This window comes from Rana temporaria, chromosome 3, assembly GCF_905171775.1.
Source record: "Rana temporaria chromosome 3, aRanTem1.1, whole genome shotgun sequence".
Classification (NCBI taxonomy): Eukaryota; Metazoa; Chordata; class Amphibia; order Anura; family Ranidae; genus Rana; species Rana temporaria.
Window position 1 is genome coordinate 46,056,850 of NC_053491.1, and position 22,015 is coordinate 46,078,864.

At 44.7% G+C, this 22,015-nt stretch overlaps 1 protein-coding gene across 2 annotated transcripts in view; it reads right to left on the reverse strand.

Annotated features, from left to right (window-relative positions):
- Positions 1-738: 738 nt before the first annotated feature.
- The window catches only part of LOC120931247 (ADAMTS-like protein 5), a 139,954-nt gene continuing 118,677 nt past the window's right edge, over positions 739-22,015 (reverse strand). The window contains exons 12-14 of one of the 2 annotated variants that reach the window (XM_040342493.1): positions 1,475-1,546; positions 1,016-1,368; positions 739-816 (exon numbers count right to left, since the gene is read on the reverse strand). In XM_040342493.1, the coding sequence (XP_040198427.1) occupies positions 1,034-1,368; positions 1,475-1,546 (407 nt within the window). In that variant the 3' untranslated portion in view covers positions 739-816; positions 1,016-1,033. Of the gene's footprint in view, positions 1,369-1,474; positions 1,547-22,015 lie in introns of both variants that reach the window. The other variant, XM_040342492.1, reaches the window with a different exon arrangement.

The following is a 22,015-nucleotide window of genomic DNA, read 5'->3' on the forward strand; positions in this document are numbered from 1 at the left end:
CCGTCATTCCCGCGTCGCCTTTTGAATTTTTTACGTTGTTTGCGTAAGTCGTTCGCGAATAGGGATTTGTGTAGAATGACGTCACCGTTGTGAGCAGCGGCTTGTTCTGGTTTATTTTCGAGCATGCGCACTGGGATACCCCCACGGACGGCGCAAGCGCCGTTAAAAAAAAACATTGTTTACGTCGGGTCACGACGTATTTACATAAAACATGCCCCCATCTAATCCATTTGAATTCCGCGCCCTTACGCCGCCAAAGATACACTACGCCGCCGTAACTTACGGCGCAAATTCTTTGAGGATTCGAAAAATAAAAAATAAGTTACGGCGGCGTAGTGTATCTTAGATACGCTGCGCCCGGCGGAGATATGCGCCGAGCAGGGGCGGACTGACAACTCATGGGGCCCCCCGGGCAATAGAATATTATGGGGCCCCTGGGCTTACAGATGGCCACCACGCCAGGAGGCAGTGCAGAGGCGGGGAAGCTAAAATCTCGGGATTTTCACATCAAAAGCATGTCGGTTTCGGACATATCAGGGACAGATGTAAAAAAAAAACATAGATTTTTACATACTGTCCCTAGTTTTACTGAGCCTGGCAACCCTGATGGGGCCCCCTAGTGGCATGGGGCCCTCGGGCAGTGCCCTAATGACTCAATGGTCAGTCCGCCCCTGGCGCAGAGGTACGTGAATCTGCCCCAATATGTGAACATTTGTGTAACAAAAACGATTTTTTTTCTATTTGGTTTTCTTGGCTTGTCGTGAACCAATGAACTTTTTTCATTTCCTTGGTAATGTAGCTCTCCTTATGGCTTTTACTTTGTTATTAAGCAGATTAGCTGCACATTCCTTTGGATACAATGTCATTCGTTCTAGCACCAGCAGTTATTAAATATTACATTATGCCCCCCTTTACAACTGGACCAATAATATTTTAAATAGGCTGTATGCAAAAAAACAGCACATACCAATACAATTAGTTAAGAACTGTTATCATTGGCTGTCCGTGTCGTATTGTCCTCTTATCACGAGCCTTACTGGTTCTGCTTTGAGCTGATTTGGTATCCATGCTTGGCACATTCTTGGTCAAGATCTCGGAGCATTTTGTCCTCCTTTGGTCTATATAGGCGCACAAAGCTGTGAGTCTCTAGTAATATTCGGTTTAGAGTGTGTTCATAGTTAACATGCCTCCTGGCCATCAGAATATATTCCCTTTTCTCCAGCAGATTGGGACAATCACAGGCGTTGGGAACCCAGATGTATTCCCTTCTCAGAATAGGGAAATTGTTCTTATACGTCATTACCACCTGCACATCATAACGCGTCTCCTTCCCCACAAGCTTCTTGCTGATGATTCTTCCACGGAACACTGCACATTTCAAGCAAACATAAAAGCATGTTCATTACTAAAGCTTCAGCCGAGCGGGGTCTGCACGTCTGTTGGCAGAGCTAGAAAAGAAATGATGCCGACTTACCAAAGTCCTTCTGACAATATTGCTTCATTTTATTCTGCTTTCCTTTGATTTTCCGGCATTTTCCACATTTGTCTGCAATTAGAGAGAGTAAACCACGTTATATTTTTAGCCTTAAAGGTTAAGAACCTTTACACGCTTAACATCAAATTATTACAGATGTCTTATAGCCTCCAATAGATGTTCAGGTCTACAGAAGATCTGACACTGAAAAAAAACAAGCAGTCATTTTGTTCAAAAATAAACTACACAGTTACCTTTTGATTAATTACAAGATGTAGGAATAAAACCTAGGAAACAGTACAAAGGACAATCAAACACAAACAAAAACTCTATTTGGAGCCCCTGTTCTGTCAATATCTACAACCAATATATGTAGTACCGGTTTATTGTCCTCCCCGCCCATTTTTTCCTGTTGGAGTTTCGGGGTCTATGGGGAATCCCTGAAACCCCTCAATCTATATTAGAATACTAGGGCGATGTATGTATTTTTTCAACTATAAAAGGTTAAATCAATATCTACAACCCATCAGAAACGCCAAAAACTAGGGTTGCCCCGATAATAGTATCGGTGCCGATACCGAGCATACCGAGCATTTGCCCGAGTACTTGTACTCGGGCAAATGCTCCGATGCCAGATCGATACTTTTGTCAGTGGTGCTTCTGTCCCCCGCCGTGTACCGCTCCGGTCCCCCTCCATGCTCCGCTCCCCCTCCATGTACCGCTTGTGTCCCCCGCCGTGCTCTGCTCCGGTCCCCCTCCATGTACTGCTTGTGTCCCCCGCCGTGCTCCACTCTGGTCCCCCTCCATGTACTGCTTGTGTCCCCCGCCGTGCTACCCTCCAGTCCCCCTCCATGTACTGCTTGTGTCCCCCGCCGTGCTCCGCTCCGGTCCCCCTCCATGTACCGCTTGTGTCCCCCGCCGTTCTCCGCTCCGGGTCTCCCTCCATGTACTGCTTGTGTCCCCCGCCGTGCTACCCTCCAGTCCCCCTCTATGTACTGCTTGTGTCCCCCGCCGTGCTCCGCTCCTGTCCCCCTCCATGTACCGCTTGTGTCCCCCGCCGTGCTCCGCTCCGGTCCCCCTCCATTTACTGCTTGTGTCCCCCGCCGTGCTACACTCCGGTCCCCCTCCATGTACTGCTTGTGTCCCCCTCCATGCTCCACTCCGGTCTCCCTCCATGTACTGCTTGTGTCCCCCGCTGTGCTCTGCTCTGGTCCCCCTCCATGTACTGCTTGTGTCCCCCACCGTGCTACACTCCAGTCCCCCTCCATGTACTGCTTGTGTCCCCCGCCATGCTCTGCTCCGGTCCCCCTCCATGTACTGCTTGTGTCCCCCGCCATGCTCTGCTCCGGTCCCCCTCCATGTACTGCTCGTGTCCCCCGCCATGCTCCGCTCCGGTCCCCCTCCATGTACTGCTTGTGTCCCCCGCCATGCTCCGCTCCGGTCCCCCTCCATGTACTGCTTGTGTCCCCCGCCGCGCTCCGCTCGTGTCCCCGCCATGCTCAGCTCCAGTCTCCCGCCATCCTCCGCTCCCCTCTGTGTACCGCTCCGGTCCCCCTCTGCGCTCCCTCCCTCTGTCCCCAATCTGTCAGGATGGAGAGCGGAGGAAGGAGCCCTTTTTCGAATGAACAGTCAGTGATCTTTTTTTTTCTTTTTTTGTCAGTGATCACTAACTGTCCATTCATAACTGAGCATAGTAACTGTGTTACAATGTCTCAGTTTATGAATGGGGAGGAGCCACTGTTTCCTTTACATTCATCTACAGTGCAGTTGAGCCTACAGAGAAAGGGACTGGGGAATCTGTGTCCCTAGTCCCTTTCTCTGTCTCAAAGAGGAGATATCAGGGGTCTGTTAAGACCCCCAATATCTCACCAACCCCCCCCCCCCCCAACAGGGCTGATAAAAACCAAAAAAATAATTGTAAAAATGATAAACCGTAAAAAAAAAAAATAAACACTGACCCCCCCCCCCCCCCAAAAAAATAAGAAAGCATTGTAAAAAAAAAAAAAAATAGTAAAGAATAATTTAAAAAAATAATTCTAAAAAATTAAATTGTAAAAAAAAAAAAAAAAAACAGTCCATGCGTCGTCAGTACTGCATAGTAGTGCCACTGTCAAAATCAAATTAAAAAACAAGTATCGGTAATCGGTATCGGCGAGTACTTGAAAAAAAGTATCGGTACTTGTACTCGGTCTAAAAAAAGTGGTATCGGGACAACCCTATTTAAAACCTTAGTAAACCAGAGATTTTGACGAATTGGTGGTTGGACACAACACCGATAATAGAAAAAAATCTGGTACAGGAAGCTGTTTTGACAGCACAGCGGCTAACAAGGACAAAGCTGTCGCCGCCTCAGAGGCGGCCATTTTCTTGGCTAGTATCGGTGTGGAGTAAGAATCTTCACTCATAATATCCTGCACCGGACTCTATTTGGTTGCCAGTGTTGTGTCCTACCACCAATTCGTCAAAAACTCCAATTACTGCTGGTTTTAAATAAACCGGAAGTTAAGCGGTTGGAGTTTCTGATGGGTTGGAGAGCTTGACAGAACACCCCCACTCATGGTTAATAACATCTTACTTTCCAGAAATATCTATTACAAATACACATTACAATATGTATCCAACGGTCACCTTATCTTTAGAGTGCTTGTGTATCTTATGCAACCATTGCTCACAACTTCAATGGTCAATATTTGTCTTATCCCGCTCTCTAAGTCTTCTTATTGGTCAGCAAGACTAAATATTGCATATGGTTGAACATAGAAGGTACTGGCAGGGGAGTAACAAGGTTAAATGACAAACATAGAAGCGTTGCTTATTATCTGCAATAGAGTTCTAGCGCAAAAGAGAAGGTCCACGTGCTTTAACCACTTGCTTACTGGGCACATATACCCCCCTCCTGCCCAGGTGAAATTTTAGCTTCCGGCACTGCGTCGCTTTAACTGACAATTGCGCGGTCGTGCGACGTGGCTCCCAAACAAAATTTACGCCATTTTTCCCCCCACAGATAGAGCTTTCTTTTGGTGGTATTTGATCACCTCTGCGGTTTTTATTTTTTGCGCTATAAAACAAAAAAAGCAACAATTTTGAAAAAAAAATTCAATAATTTTTTACTTGTTGCTATAATAAATAGCCCAATTTTTTTTTTTTTTTAATTTCTCAGTTTAGGTCGATACGTATTCTTCTACATATTTTTGGTAAAAAAAAAAAAAATCGCAATAAGCGCTTACAAAATATGGGACAGAATTAATATTATTAATTTTTTTTTATTTTTTACTAGTAATGGCGGCGATCTGCGATTTTTTTATTGGGACTGCGACATTATGGCGGACATATCGGACACTTTTGACACATTTTTGGCGCCATTCACATTTATACAGCGATTGGTGCTATAAATATGCACCAATTACTGTATAAATGTGACTGGCATTGAAGGGGTTAACACTAGGGGGTGAGGAAGGGGTTAAATGTGTACCTGTATTGTGTTCTAACTGTGGGGGGAGGGGGGTGACTGGGGGAGGTGACCGATGCTGTGTCCCTATGTACAAGGGACACAGATCGGTCTCCTCTCTCCCTGACAGGACGTGGATCTCTGTGTTTACACATCCCTGCTCGGTCATTACCGATCGCGGGTAACTGGCGGACATCGCGACCGCCAGGCACGCGCATCGGCATCTCGGGGACGCGCCGGGCTCCCTCAAGTGGCTGGAGGAATCCAGGACGTCATATGACGTCCTGTTGGAATTTCAGAGCCACCGTGAAGCCGTCATTTTACAATGACCCGGGGCTCAAGTGGTTAAGGGAATCTAGGAAAATGTCTTTGTGAGGCCTTAGATGCCAATTACTGATCTCTGATTTTCCACTCTGAGAAAATGAAGCAGAAAATGATTATCAATTCCAGAAATCAAGGAATGGCGGCTTCCATAACTGGCTTTTCACACTGGTATTTTATGGCATATTTCTTGACATGAAGAAGTGTTTGTAGCTTATTGTCCCCCTATGTGAACATTACAGCCACTTTAAAAAATCTATTTATTTCTAGAAAATGTATAAATCAATATATGTTTGCTAAAAGAAAAAGAAAACCGGCATACCGGTACCTCCAAAATCTGATAAACCTCAAACCCTTCTAATAAGGGCAGGTTTGCAAGATAACTCAAATACATCACAGGTGATATCATTTGCTGCTCAGCGATTGCTGTATTCTAATGCCGGGTACACACGATCCGATTATCGGACGAACGATCGTCCGTTTTTTTTTGTATGCTAATCTCACATCGAATCTGATGAGTTTACTAAAGTCACGAAAATTCTCGTACGGCAGAAAAAAAAATCGGAAGTGATGTGTTGTAATGCATTTGTATTGCATTTTCCAACGACAGCTGTACTGATTAACCGGTTAACGCCCGCCCACTGTATATATACGTCCTCTTTTTAAAGATGAATATCTCGGTAACGGCAGCAGCTGCTGCCACAACCGAGATATCCATCTCTTCAGTGGGCGGGCCTGCAAACGATAACGGCGGTCTCTGCGGCGGATTTGCCGCGAGATCGCCGTTATCGGTGGCGGGAGAGGGGCCCCCCCTCCCACCGCTCTCCCGTGCCCTCCGCCGCTTACCGGAGCCGTCGGTAGCGGGCCTAGCGGCGGAGGCGATCGGGTGCTGCTGCCTGTTGTGTGAGGATGCGAGTGAGGGCAAGATGGCCCCCACCCGTCCTCATAGCATTGCTGGGCGGAAGTGACCTCAAAACGTCAGTCCCGCCCAGCATCTTAAAGAGACATTTTTTTTGTTATCATTTTTTGACAAAATTTCCATTTTTTTTTTTTGCATTTAAGTCTAAATATGAGATCTGAGGTCTTTTTGACCCCAGATCTCATATTTAAGAGGACCTGTCATGCTTTTTTCTATTACAAGGGATGTTTACATTCCTTGTAATAGGAATAAAAGTGATACATTTTTTTTTATTTCAGTGTAAAAAATTATAAAATCAATAAAAATAAATAAGAAAACCAAAAAAAATGTTTTTAAAGCGCCCCGTCCCGACGAGCTCGCGCGCAGAAGCGAACGCATACGCGAGTAGCGCCCCCATAAGAAAACGTTGTTCAAACCACACAAGTGAGGTATCGCCGCGATCGTTGGAGTGAGAGCAATAATTCTAGCCCTAGACCTACTCTGTAGCTCAAAAAATGCAACCTATAGAATTTTTTAAACGTCGCCTATCGATATTTTTAAGGGTAAATGTTTGACGCCATGCCACGAGCGGGCGCAATTTTTAAGCGGGACATGTTGGGTATCATTTTACTCGGCGTAACATTATCTTTCACAATATATAAAAAAATTGGGCCAAATTTATTGTTGTCTTATTTTTTTATTAAAAAAAGTGAATTTTTTCCAAAAAAAGTGCGCTTGTAAGACCGCTGCGCAAATACCGTGTGACAAAAAGTATTGCGATGACCACCATTTTATTCTCTAGGGCAGGGGTGTCAAACTCAATTTCATCCTGGGCCACATCAGCATTATGATAGCCCTCAAAAGGGCCGGTTGTATCTGTAAGATTAGATGTCCAGCGCATCCCCTCCCCTTACATTAGATGCCAAGAGCTAACCCACCATCAGAAGTTGAGTTCCCCACTCTCCCTTACATCACAGTGCACCCCCCTTTCCTTATGCTGCTGCTGGAAAGAAGCTGGATGCATTGCTTAAAAGCAGAAAGTAAGGATCTTGAGGAAGACCAGAGGAGGGCTGCAGCTGCAGGAGAGGTGCGAGGGACACCAAAAATGGTCTGGAGGGCCGAATTCGGCCCGCGGGCCTTGTGTTTGCCACCTATGCTCTAGGGTGTTAGAAATATATATATATATAATGTTTGGGGGTTTTAAGCAATTTTCTAGCAAAAAAAACAGTTTTAGTCTTGTAAACGCCGAATCTGAAAAACAGGCTCGGGGTTTACGATCTGGCATCGTACGAAAAAAATTTCCGTGCATGTCCGATAGAATAAAATCGGATAAACTGTCCTGATCGGTTCTCGGAAGCTCTGTACTAACGATCCGATTATCGTACGATCGTTTCGAAAGCGGTATTTTTCGTACGATTTTCGGATCATGTGTACGGGGCTTAATCTGCATCTCCCCCAAGGTTATACTTAAAACCTGGCCTGTTAGTGGGTTCTGAGGACAGGAGTTGAGAACCACTGGTGCAGGGATGGACTGGCCATAGGGACTACTGGGAGTTTCCCGGTGGGCTGGTGGCTCAGTGGGCCGGCTTCAGTGACAGCGGACCGCCGCGCCCCTCTCACTCTCCCTCCCTGCAGCATTCACCTCCTCTCCCTAGTTAACTTCAGTGTGACTGAATACAGACATGCTCCTCGGGAGTCACACTGAGAAGCTCATCATATGATCCGGAAGGATGGCGGCGGCCACACACAGCTGTGACATAAGCTTCCTCAGCACTTGTTCCCCTGGTCTTTCCTTCCCCCGCTCTCCAACCTGCTATCTGCTGCCACGGAGAATCTATACGGAGAGTGGGGGAAGGAAAGACCAGGAGAACGAGTGCCATCTGGTTTGTCCGGCCGCCATGAGATAGACCTGTCAAAGTGGGCCAGTATGGATGGGTCCAGGGCCAAATTTTTGTCCCAGTCCAGCCCTGCACTGGTGTATACCCTCTGTGAGCAAGAACATGCCCTCTGAGCAGCGGGAAGTCTAATGATGAATCTTTTTTTGCTGCAAAGTTAAAAATATGAATCTGTGATGACTGAAGATATTTGATTTCAAGCATAACAATGGAAAGTTCACCTAGGGACTTAAGCGGAGGCACCATTAATATCTCTGCATTACAGGAGCTTTTCCAGCAGGGTACACAGAGATAAAACCAGACACTTGTGAGGCCATGTTCCTGCCTCCAGAGAATGAGAATGATAGAGCTCGTGGTCACCACATATCAGTCCGCTACAGTATCATCTGAAAAAACAAAGCTGTGAATGCTCACACACCCCATTCCTTTCCACACTGGTGGGAGTTCACCATACAACCCCGCTCGGGAAATGCGAGGCTGGCACTATGCCAGCATGTTTTTGCCAAATAGCTGACATCCTGGCTTTTTTTTTTTCCAGATAATTTTTTTGCATCTTCGCTTTGCCACTCCTGAAATGATATCCTGTTAACAGATCAAAGGTAACATTTACAGGCAGCCAAGCAGAAACTATGAGGGAAAATGGGCTTTCAATTTTATGGCAGAATTCGCAAAAAGCAAAAGTCCAAAACAGAAACAAACAGCATATCCATTGCTACTGTCAACACTGAGCATCATTGAACCTGAAATTAAAGCGATATTGGCCCGGATTCACATACATCGGCGCATATTTATGCCACCGACGCAGCGCACAGACGCAAGCACTGGATTCACAAAGCACTTGCTCCCACTCGCTCTTAAAGATACGCTGGGTTTCCTCTGCGTAAGCCAGTGTAGGTGGAAGTGGGCGTGAGCCATGCTAATGAGGCGTGACCCCATGCAAATGATGGGGCAAGCGTCATAGAAGTACTTAAAATGAACGGCGCATGCGCCGTCCCGTGGCCGCATTCCTGTGCACATGCTCAGAATCACGTCGGAACTACTCCCTAAGATACGACGGATCACTGCCTACGACGTGAACGTAACCTACGCCCAGCCCTATTCACGTACTACGCAAACAACGTAAAATACGACGGCTGTGTTCCCTGGTCCATACCTTTGCATGAGTTGCGCCTCATATATGGGGAATAACTTTACGCCGGACGTACGACTTACGCAATCCATGCATATTAGGCGCCGGGCGCAAGTACGTTCGTGAATCCGCTTATCTCCCGCATTTGCATATGTGCATAGAAAATCAATGGGAGCGGCTCCTCTCGCGCTCACGTCCTGGACGTACAGCAGAAGGACGCCGGACCCGACGAAGAGGACACCCGAAGCCGCAGACGGACGCCGGACCCGACGAGGCCGCCGATGGACGCCGCGCAAGACACCAAAACTGTAAGTACAAAAATCTTTTTTCCACAGGAATGCGGGTCCACTTTAGGGGTGCGCGCTATACTCCGGAGCGCGCAATACCCTGATAAATACGGTATATATATATATATATATATATATATATATATATATATATATATATATATATATATATAGTATTCCGGACTTCTGCATGCAGGGGGCGCGCGTACACCACAGAAGGACCACTTCTGCTGTGATAATGGGTGGCTTCACATGTGGACTCTCTGATCAGAAGTGCATTCTTTGATCAAAAGTGCGAGTTAAAAACCAGGATTTGGCTATCATTTGCTTCTGCTTGCAGATTTGTTTTTTCCCCTCTTTTTCTCTGACACTTTTTAAACAGCTTTTTTTTCTTTTTCCTTTCTGCTAATTAAGGGGAGGGTTTAATTGTTCACAGGTGTGTGTTTATTCACAGGTCTTCACAGGTGAGTATTAAAGTGGCTGTACAAGCTCCCAGAGGAGCTGGCTCCCAGTTGATGGTGGCTTCACATGTGGACTCTCTGATCAGAAGTGCATTCTTTGATCAAAAGTGCGAGTTAAAAACCAGGAGTTTGAAACAGGAGGTAAGACAGGAGTCTTCATTATTTTTTTCAATCACTGATCCAGAACAAGCTTGCAGCTAATAAAGTTGGAACTCTTGCTATATAGATTCAGCGGTGCAGCAGACGCTCTCATCTTAGTCTGCTCACCCCAGGGATAGTGAGAGCAGGACGCTCTCAAACAAGTCGGCTCTCCCCAGGGATAGTGCAGTCAGGCAGGGTCCACCACACCCCCCTAGCCAATTGATCCAGGGTTGCACCGATCGCCGTTAAGGGGTCAGGAAGGAATTTTTTCCCCCGATCGCTGCAGATTGGCACAGCACGCCTGGGGTTTTTCGCCTTCCTCTGGACCAATCGGGGAGAGAAGACTCAACGAGTGACGGCTCACTTGGACAGTCTTCCACCCATCACGTCCGGCGTCTCGCGGCTCTTCCCGCATCCGCGCCAGACCAGGCCTCATTCGCGGCCGCCGCAATTAGGAAAGACTGATGACAATGTGACTGGCGACAATGGCTAATCTGCGATACTCTGCGCACTCTATTCGGGGTCTGAGACAATTCGCAACAGCATTACCAGCCGTCACCAAAAAGGCCTTAAAAATAGAGCAACTTTTGAGATTCGATCGACGATCGACCATCAAAAATTTTAACTATTTAACCCAGCTCGAGCACATATCATGTGCTTTGATCAACACAAGATCGGCAGTAAAACACCGATTAGAAATCCACGATTTCTTACTACAAAACGATCTAGACTGCCTCTTTATTACAGAAAGCTGGCTCTCAGACGACTGCAACACCATTCTCGGAGAATTGGTGCCAGAAAACTATCGCATTATAACGGAAAACAGAATAGGGCAAAGAGGAGGAGGCCTGGCGGTGATCCACAAGAATCGCATTACAATCACTAAGCCAGCCCTTCAAAATCCTCTTCCATTCATGGAAACCCTTACTCTTCAACTTCAAACTTCCCCCCAGGAGACTGTTCACATTCTCCTCTGCTATAGGCCACCTGGGCCAAAATCGCAGTTTTTGCCATCATTAACGGAGTTTATATCCACTTATACCCTTAACAGCAAACACCTTTTGCTGCTCGGGGACTTTAATCTGTGGGCCAACTCCGCACAGGATCCCATTGCGGACGCCTGCATTGATCACCTGGAGGGATTAGGGCTACAGCAACTTATATGCGGGCCAACACATGCTTCAGGTCACACACTCGACCTAATTTTCAGACAAAATCTGAAAATAAGCATTTTAGAAAATGAACCATTGCCATGGACAGACCACCATGCAATTAATTTCATAATCTCCAAAATTCCCCCAGTGATAAAAGCACCCAAGCCGGTGACAATACACTGGGCTAGATCTCAGAAGAAGCTCCATTCGGAACTCTTCAAATCTACCTTGGGAAACAGAATCAAAACAATCCATCCACATCAAACAGCCGCAGATACACTGGATGCCATAAACGCAGCCCTGCTACAGTCAGCCGATTTAGTAGCACCGAAACGCAAAGCCTGCATCCGAAAAAGAAAGTCCGGCTGGTTCAACAACCAGCTGTCGCTTCTGAAGCAAGAGCGCAGAAGGGCGGAAGCCGCCTGGAAAAGAAGTCCTGCAGAGGATAACCTCATCATCTACAAGGCAATAACAACACGATATCATAAAGAAATCTTCAAAGCCAAGAAACATCATTTTTCTTTGGCGATTAACAGCGCCCTAAACCGCCCCCGCGAACTCTTCAAGATGGTCACCCAGACCATGAACCCAGGATGTCTTGAAGTCCCCAACTCAGACACCCAAGAGTTCTGCAATGAACTATCGGATTTCTTCATCAACAAAATTGAAAGAATCCGGGAAAGCATCATGCAAAACAATACCCCCCTCAACCCCACCGTGAATCAACCACAAAACACCCACAGAAACGCTCTACAATCAACAAAGTTCACTCTGGAACCGATCTCCATCGATACCACAAAAAATATCATTGGTGCTTTGCGGAACAGCACATCGCCCAATGATATCATCCCCACCAAACTGCTGAAGGAATGTGCCGACATCCTGGCACCACCCATCACACAGCTTATAAACCAGTCATTTAAGGAAGGCACAGTGCCATCCCTGTTGAAAGAGGGCACAATCCAGCCCATCTTGAAAAAACCTAACCTGGATCCCAAGGACCCAACTCACCGCCGTCCCATAACAGGCCTAAATGTTCTCTCCAAGATAATGGAGAAAGTAGTGGTACAACAGCTGCAACAGCATCTAGATACCCACAATCTACTGGATCCATTACAATCAGGCTTCCGTCCCGGACACGGGACAGAAACGGCCTTACTCAAAATATGGGACGATGCCCTCGAGGCCGCAGACGAAGGAGAATCTTGTCTCCTGATTCTGCTGGACCTAAGCGCAGCCTTTGACACGGTAGACCACAAACTGTTACTGATGCGACTAGCCAAGGTAGCAGAAGTCGCAGAAGGTGATTTACCATGGTTTTCTTCCTTTCTTGAAAACCGATCACAAACAGTTAAATTGGGTTGTTTCACGTCGGAAAAGCGCACGGTGTCATGTGGAGTCCCCCAAGGATCCCCCCTGTCACCGGTGCTTTTCAACATCTATCTTCGCCCTCTCTTTGATATTATCAGTAGCCAAGAACTACTCTATCACTCTTATGCAGACGATACGCAACTGTATTTTCGCATCTGCAACAAAAAGGATCATCATCTCAGTTTAGAGAAATGTCTCTCTTTGATAGAAAACTGGATGACTAAGAGTTATCTTAAACTCAACAGTTCAAAAACAGAACTCCTTATGTTTCACGCCAGCCGAAAGAGTCAACTGGCAACAACCTGGACACCCCCGCCCATTCTGGGCCAAATCATCACCCCTAGCTCCAAAGTCAAAAGTCTCGGGGTCATCTTCGACACCTTCATGACAATGGACGCACAAATAGGGTCAGTAGTCAGCGGAGCGCACCATCTGTTGCGCCTACTACGCAGACTTATTCCATTTATCCCCAAAGAAGACGTAGCAGTCGTGGTGGGAACAATCGTGAATTCCAGACTGGACTATGCAAATGCCCTTTACCTCGGACTCCCAAAGTACCAAATCTCTCGTCTGCAAGTCGTACAGAATACGGCCGCCAGACTTGTGACTGGGAAAAAAAAATGGGAATCAATCTCACCTTCGTTGAGAACCCTTCACTGGCTGCCAGTAAAAGACAGAATTGCATTTAAAGCACTCTGCCTGACACATAAGTGCATCCATGGGAAGGCTCCGCAATATCTTTGCGACAAGATAGAACCTCACAATTCGAATCGCGTTCTGCGATCCACCGACCAAAATCTGGTCAGGGTACCAAAAACCAAATACAAGTCCAAAGGAGAAAGAAGGTTTGCTTTTCAGGGTCCTAGACTATGGAACGCTTTACCAACCAGCATTCGGTTGGAGGAAAACCACCTGACTTTCAGAAGACGAATCAAAACTCTGCTCTTTTGATGTCATGAGACACGAACAACTAGCGCCCAGAAGCGATTCAGTTCGCATGCGCCGCGCTTTATAAGTTTTTCATTCATTCATTCATTCATAATTCATAGCAAAAGCCGATCTGCGGGTGCCAGGGGTTAAATTTCCGCCGGCACCCGCCAATCATCGGCAATACACAGAGAACTGAGATATGCCTATGTAAAGAAGGCATGTTTAAGTTCTGACAAGGGGGAAGGGATCGTTCCTGCGAAGCAGGTACTAGAATCAATTTCTTCCCCTAGTAAAGCAGCACACAGTTTACACAAAAACACTGGCTGGGCACACAGTTATTACTTTGATCGCCCTAAATGTTTAACCCCTTTCCAGCCAGTGTCATTAGTACAATGACAGTGCATATTTTCAGCACTGATCACTGTATTAGTGTCACTGGTTCCCTCAAAGTGTCAGTTAGTGTCCAATTGTCTGACAATATTGCAGTCTCGTTATAAGTCGCTGATTGCCGCTATTAATAGTATATAAAAAAAAAATTTAATCCAGAAATATATCCCACAGTTTGTAGGTGTTATAACATACCTCCCAACTTTTTGAGATGGGAATGAGGGACACCTATCAGCAAAAGTATGCAGGCATAGGACACACCCCATTGCCACGCCCCTTTAAAGGAGAATTGTACAAAAAACAAGATTGGTTAAGCTCATAAGTGCTTTTTTTTTACCACTACTATTCCTTTTCATTGGCTTTTGGAATTTACAAATGCAGCAATTTAGAAATCCGATGAAAGGTTTAGCGCTGGGAAACACTTTTTGATAGATAAAAAGTGCATTTTATATACAACTATATAGATGAGACCAAAATGAGGGAAAATGAGGAGAATGAGGGACAGAGGGACATTGCTCCAAATCAGGGACAGTTGGGAGCTATGGTTATAATGTTCACTTAAACCAATCAATATATACTTATTGGGATTTTTTCTTACTAAGACCATGTAGCAGAGTGCATATTGGCATAAATTTATGAAGAAATTTGATTTTTTTTATTTATTGGATATGTTTTAAAGCAGCATTTTCAAAATAGATTTTCTTTTGTTTATAGTACAAAAAAAATTAAAAACCGCAGTGGTGATCAAATACCACCAAACGAAAGCTCTATTTGAGGTAAAAAAATATCCATCAATTTTATTTGGGTACAGTGTCGCATGACCGCAAAATTGTCAGTAAAACAGCCTATTCATAAAGAGGGGTAAATCTTCTGGAGGTCAAGTGGTAAAGTGTCAATGTTTGCCAGCTAAAGGTTATAATCATGGAACAGTTACATTATATTCTGAGAATATTTTGCATCTGTGTCCCATCTTTCTGCAGAGAAGTTCTGGTCTTAATTCAGCATCTTTGCTTGTGGTCTCTAGTCTAAACAGCCTCCTAACATTGGTGCTGCTGGCTTGTCCTTTCACTGACGTCACCATGGGACCCACAACTCCCCCTGAAATCTCACGCAATCCCCACATTTAACTGTACAGGACAACAATTGGAACATGTGAAGATCTGGATGTGAGTTGACTTGACTGACAGCCAGCCCATCTGTCTATTAGTTTATTTAACACCAAACTCATCTGTTGCTATACTGTAGTCACTATTGTCGAGTGAACTGCACATTTGATATGATATATATAGGTATATGATCTGATAAATTTAGCGAACTTAATTGAAATCGCAAAATAAGTGCAGCGCTTAAACTCAATTTAAAGTTAGAATACAACATCCAAAAAAAATATATGAAAAAATAATAGTAACAGTGGCGGGTGGTGCTCAAATTTTTTGGGAGGAGCAAACAGAAAAAAAAAAACATCAATTGCAGCCACTGTGCCCATCAAACGCAGCTACTGTGCCCATCAAACGCAGCCACTGTGCCCATCAAACAGATACTGTACCCATCAATTGCTGCCACTGTGCCCCATCAATTGCCACCACTGTGCCATCAAACGCAGCCACTGTGCCCATCAAACGCAGCCACTGTGCCCATCAAACAGATACTGTACCCATCAATTGCTGCCACTGTGCCCCATCAATTGCCGCCACTGTGCCCCATCAATTGCCGCCACTGTGCCCCATCAATTGCTGCCACTGTGCCCCATCAATTGCTGCCACTGTGCCCCATCAATTGCCGCCACTGTGCCCCATCAATTGCCGCCACTGTGCCCCATCACTTGGCACCAGTGTGCCCATCAATTGCCGCTACTGTGCCCCATCAACTGCTGCCAGTGTGCCCATCAATTGCCGCTACTGTTCCCAATCAATTGCTGCCATCGTGCCCATCAAATGCTGCCTGTGTGCATCGCCCAGCACTTGCCTGTCTCGCAGTGGGTCACGGTGGTGCCCTCCACGTCCACGCTCCTCAATGTCTTCTCCCGTCCTCTCTATCAGGAGTCCAATCACAGCACCTGTTTCAGCCAATCAGGTGACAGGCAACAGACCCAAGCACCTGATTGATTGAGAGGTGGGTCAGTGTTAGAAAAGCGATTTATTCGTTTTCCTAACACAACGCTGTGTGAACAGCGAGCGCCCAGCATGGCGCCAGCTGTTCACCATTTTGGATGCCTATTTGAGCCTATGGCTAGAACGGGCAGTGGGTAAAACCCTGGTTAGGTTTTCTTGCCATCTGTGTCCCATTTGAGGAATCTCTCTTAATTTCCTGTCCTGTAGACACAACAGGAAATTGCTGTTCCATTGACGACTCAAAATTTGGGTTTATTCCCTGCTTTAAGTCCTGGTCACAATGGATGCTATGGAAAATAGAGAGTTATCCTCCCCGGCAGATACAAGTACAGTGATAAAAACTTGAACGGGGTCTTAACCCCTCATTCCTATATCCAAAACTGAATATTTGGGTTTAAAAAAAAACGTTAAAAAAACAACAACCATAACATATGCACAACATGGAACACATGCCAAGCTCTATGCCTATTCGCCACATAATTCTACACTATATTACAGAACCAAAATTTTATTTTAAAATAATAATACTAATAAACTATTCTGTACTCTAAATTCAGTATCAGGCCATGGATGTTTACTGAAGACAGCAGCAGGAACCTTTAGGATATCCTTGGAAAATCAGTCCCACGTTTCTAATCACTGACTTTGATAAGTAAACTATCCTGTTAGCATCAGGGCATGATAAAACACATTTATTAATATCTTAATCTGTTAAGAACAGGATCAGACTAGGAGCACAGAACCCTCAGGCCTCAACTACTGAGGCAGTTTTAATGTCTTTCTATATACTGGTTAACCACTTGTTGGGAATGATCTCCTTCACAAAACAAGGACTTCAAACTGGTAGACATGGAGTGCTCATAAGAGGTTACATTACTCAACCGATAGGTGTAAATATTCCTTGTTTAGTTTATGTCAGGCATGTCCAAAGTCCGGCCCGTGGACTAATCGCGGTTGCATTTCGGTTTCAGACGGCCCGCTTGGTAATTTTGACATATATTTTTTTGTGGCCCCCAGGGCCGGCCTTAGGTGTTCAGGAGCCCTGTGCGAGCTAATCCTGTGGCGCCCACAGGCCGTGGGAGGAGGACAGAGGGACACCGTGGGAAGAGGACAGAGGGACGACGTGGGTGACACTGTTTGGGGGAGGTCGATCTGCAGGAAGTCCGTTGTTCCCGATATCCATAGGAGTGTACCCCTTTCAGCGCCTGAGTGATCTCACTTATGGTCAAGGCTTATTAGACCACTCTAGAGATAGAGGGTCAACAATATCTGGTAAATGCTCTTAATTACTAGAGGTGGAGGTTTTTGCACAAGGAGGCTTCACGTTACCACTGGTGATAGATGTCTATTAATGAACTTTTAAAGAAGAATTTCTACTTATTCACGTGGGCTCATTACCCTCTTTACCACCGGGCTAATTTTTCAGATTCGGTGTTTACGAGACTAAAACAGTTTTTTTTTCTAGAAAATTACTTAAAACCCCCAAACATTATATATATTTTTTTCTAACACCCTAGAGAATAAAATGGTAGTAATTGCAATACTTTTTGTCACACCGTATTTGCGCAGCGGTCTTACAAGCGCACTTTTTTTGGAAAAAAATCACTTTTTTTAATTAAAAAATAAGACAAAAATAAATTTTGCCCAATTTTTTTATATATTGTGAAAGATAATGTTACGCCGAGTAAAATGATACCCAACATGTCACGCTTAAAAATTGCGCCCACTCGTGGCATGGCGTCAAACTTTTACCCTTAAAAATCTCGATAGGCGACGTTTAAAAAACTCTACAGGTTGCATTTTTTGAGCTACAGAGTAGCTCTAGGGCTAGAATTATTGCGCTCGCTCTAACGATCGCGGCGATACCTCACTTGTGTTGTTTGAACACCGTTTTCATATGCGGGCGCTACTCGCGTATGCGTTCGCTTCTGTGCGCGAGCTCGTCGGGACGGGGCGCTTTAAAAAAAAAATTTTTTGTTTTCTTATTTATTTTTATTTAGTTTTATAATTTTTTACACTGAAATAAAAAAAAAAAATTTGATCACTTTTATTCCTATTACAAGGAATGTAAACATCCCTTGTAATAGAAAAAAGCATGACAGGTCCTCTTAAATATGAGATCTGGGGTCAAAAAGACCTCAGATCTCATATTTAGGCTTAAATGCAAAAAATAAATAAAAAATTTGGAAATGTCATTTTTTCAAATGACAAAAAAAAAATGTTTCTTTAAGAGGCTGGGCAGGACTGACGTTTTGACGTCACTTCCGCCCAGCAGACCTATGGGGACGGGTGAAGGAGATTTTTCCTTCAGTCTCGTCCCCGCTCAGCTCCCGAACGGTCGCGATCTCCTCCGCCGCTACCGACGGCTCCGGTAAGCGGCGGAAGGCGCGGGAGAGCGGCGGGAAGGGGGGGCCCCTCTCCCACCACCGATAACGGCGATCTCGCGGCGAATCCGCCACGGAGACCACCGTTATCGTGTACACCACCGCCCACTGAAGAGATAGATATCTCGGTTGTGGCAGCAGCTGCTGCCGTTACCGAGATATTCATCTTTAAAAATAGGACGTCTTTTAGACATGGGGGCGGTGGTCAAGAGGTTACATTATATGTTCTTTTTTTGCTTTTGTCACTGTGATTTGCTGTCTTTGATATAAACACACTATCTTATATAGAACATTCAGAAATGTTGCTCATACCTCAAATGATAAAGGATTCGTTCACCTTTAGACCCCTTTCACACTGGGGCGTTTTCAGGCGCTTTAGCATTAAAAAAAAAAAAAAGCGTCTGTAAAGCGCCTGAAAGAAGCTGCATCTGCAATCCCAATGTGAAAGCCCAAGTGCTTTCACACTGAGGCACTGCGCTGGCAGGGCGTCAAAAAAAATCCTGCAAGCAGCTTCTTTATTTAGAGGCATTGAATACACCGTTCCTAAAGCCCCTTTCCCATTGAGGGAGCTTTTTTTAAACGCCAAAGCGCCTGAAAAACGCCCCAGTCTTACTAGGTTTGGAGCGAGAGTTGGTGATGCCAATAGCTACACAGGAAGTTGTACCTGAGAACCTGCAAACCAGCTTCATGTCTACTTTATTCAGTCTGAGTCTGGGCTTTCTTAGCCCCTTTTGTGGTTTTGTAAATATATTCATCCATCAGTCCTTAGGTCAGTGTTTCTCAACTCCAGTCCTCAAGGTGCCCCAACAGGTCATATTTTTAGGCTTTCCATTATTTTTCACAAATGATTTGATCAGTTTCACTGCCTTAGTAGTTACCACCGCCGTTTGATCTGAGGGAAATCCTGAAAACATGACCTGTTGGGACGCCTTGAGAACGGGAGTTGAGAAACACTGCATTAGATCACCAGTAAATCGGGGGTTAGCTCTGACTAGAGGAAGCAAAGCCCCGTTTCTACCAAGAGGACCACCTTCATACAGTGAGGCAGTGAAGAACAAGACATGATACGTCAGTAAATGGGAAAAGATAATCAGAAAACGTATTACCTTCTGCTTTCTAGCAGTATTAACCACTTGCCTATTGGGAATTTTTAACCCCTTGCTGCCCAGGCCAATTTTCAGCGCTGCCGATTTTGAATGACAATTGCACGGTCATGCAACACTGTACCCATATGAAATTGTTGAACCAAGTGAACCCATGGTGGCAGTTGCTGCCTAAACCAACATGTGGTCACCTAGAGGTGGTATATATATATATATATATATATATATATATATATATATATATATATGTATATATATATATATATATATATATATATATACATACATACACACACATATACATACATACACACATATATATATATACACATATACACACACACACACACACACTTTGCCTGTCCATGCCATTCTGCCGACGTATAAGTGCGTGAGGCAGTCGGCAAGCGGTTAACACTTTTTTTTTACTCTACAATTTTGTATTTTTCCTTCCTTTCTTTCTAGGAGACGATAATTGTTAGACATGTGAACACTGAAATACTTAGTTTCGGACTTTCGTTTTCGTCCGAAAAATACATTAGTTTAGTTACTCCCGAAATTCGTTTTTATTCATTTTGTTTTTCGTTGGAAATTGCATTAGTCCGAAAATCTGAACTAATTAAGGTTAAATCTGTCATTGAATCCTTATGGTGTCTGTCGAATGTTCAAAGAAGATTCGATGGAGCAGCAAAACTGTACGACGCCGCAATCATACTATTCTTGTTGAATGTTCCGCCTACAAGCTATAGTAGAATTCTAATGTTGTATGACATTAGTAATAATTATATTTGTTAATTATTATTACTAGTCAACCAACATTAGAATTTTTCTATAGCCTATGGGCCGAGCATTTGAGCGGAAATGTACGATTGCAGCGTCGTACAGTTTCAACAGACACCATGAGCCTTCAATGACCGATTCGAAGTTTGTATGTTTTTCGATGCTTTGTCGAATCTTCGTCTTTCATGTTGAATTGTCAAGTTAGTTCTAGCTATTTTACTACTCCTCTTTGGTTACAATCAGCCAATAACATTCATCATCATTATTTTTATTTTACTTCCCCCACCCAATTCCAGCAGCGATCTTTTCTCTCTATAGTGTCAAATCTTTTCTCTCTATAGTGTCAAATCTTTTCTCTCTTAAATGTCGAATCTTTTCTCTCTATAATGTTGAATCTTTTCTCTCTATGTAGATTAACCACTTAACCCCCGGACCATATTGCTGGTCAAAGACCAGAGCACTTTTTGCGATTCGGCACTGCGTCGCTTTAACTGACAATTGCGCGGTCGTGCGACGTGGCTCCCAAACAAAATTGGTGCCCTTTTTTTTCCCACAAATAGAGCTTTCTTTTGGTGGTATTTGATCACCTCTGTGTTTTTTTAGTTTTTGCGCTTTAAACAAAAATAGAGCGACAATTTTGAAAAAAATGAATATTTTTTACTTTTTACTATAATAAATATCTCCCAAAAATATATATAAAAAAAACATTTTTTTCCCTCAGTTTAGGCCGATACGTATTCTTCTACATATTTTTCGTAAAAACCCCCCGCAATAAGCGTTTATTGATTGGTTTGCGCAAAAGTTATAGCGTTTACAAAATAGGGGGTATTTTTATGGCATTTTAATTAATATTTTTTTTTTACTAGTAATGGCGGCGATCAGCGATTTTTTTTCAGGACTGCGACATTATGGCGGACACTTCTGACACATTTTTGGGACCATTGGCATTTTTATAGCGATCAGTGCTATAAAAATGCATTGGATTACTATAAAAATGCCACTGGCAGTGAAGGGGTTAATACTAGGGGGCGGAGAAGGGGTTAAGTATGTCCCTGGGTGTGTTCTAACTGTAGGGGGGGTGGCCTCACTAGGGGAAATGACCGATCTTCTGTTCATACATTGTATGAACAGAAAATCAGCATTTCCCTCCCTGACAGGACCGGGAGCTGTGTGTTTACGCCGGGCACACGCACGGGAGTCGGGGGCGAGCCTAGTGGCCAGCGCGAGAGCCGACGTAGAGCTACGGGCTCTCGCGTGGCGGCAGGTCGGCAAGCAGATAATCTTGCACTAATAGAGTTAAAGTGGAGGTTCACCCTTTAAAACAATTTTTGACATCACACGGAGCCGCGCCATCCTACCGACAGAATGCCGGTGTTTTTTTTTTTTCTCAGCACATACCTCTTAATCAGGATTTTGACCTCACGGCGATCCCGCGGAAGTGGGCGTTCCCAAGCACTGCCTGTGATTGACAGGCTTCCGAGCGGCGCATACTGCGCGTCACAGGTTGCTGACATAACCCAAACGTCGGTACGTTCGGGTTTTTTCCGCAACCTGTGACGCGCAGTATGTGCCGTTCGGAAGCCTGTCAAAAATTGTTTTGAGGGTGAACCTCCACTTTAAGGTTAGGCACATTCGACCAACAAAAACGAAAATAAAGCATTTGTTTATGTCTGATCTTTCGGTTTTTGTATTCTGTGCGTTCGTTTTCGTTTGTTAAAACGATAACGAAAATACCTGAAAT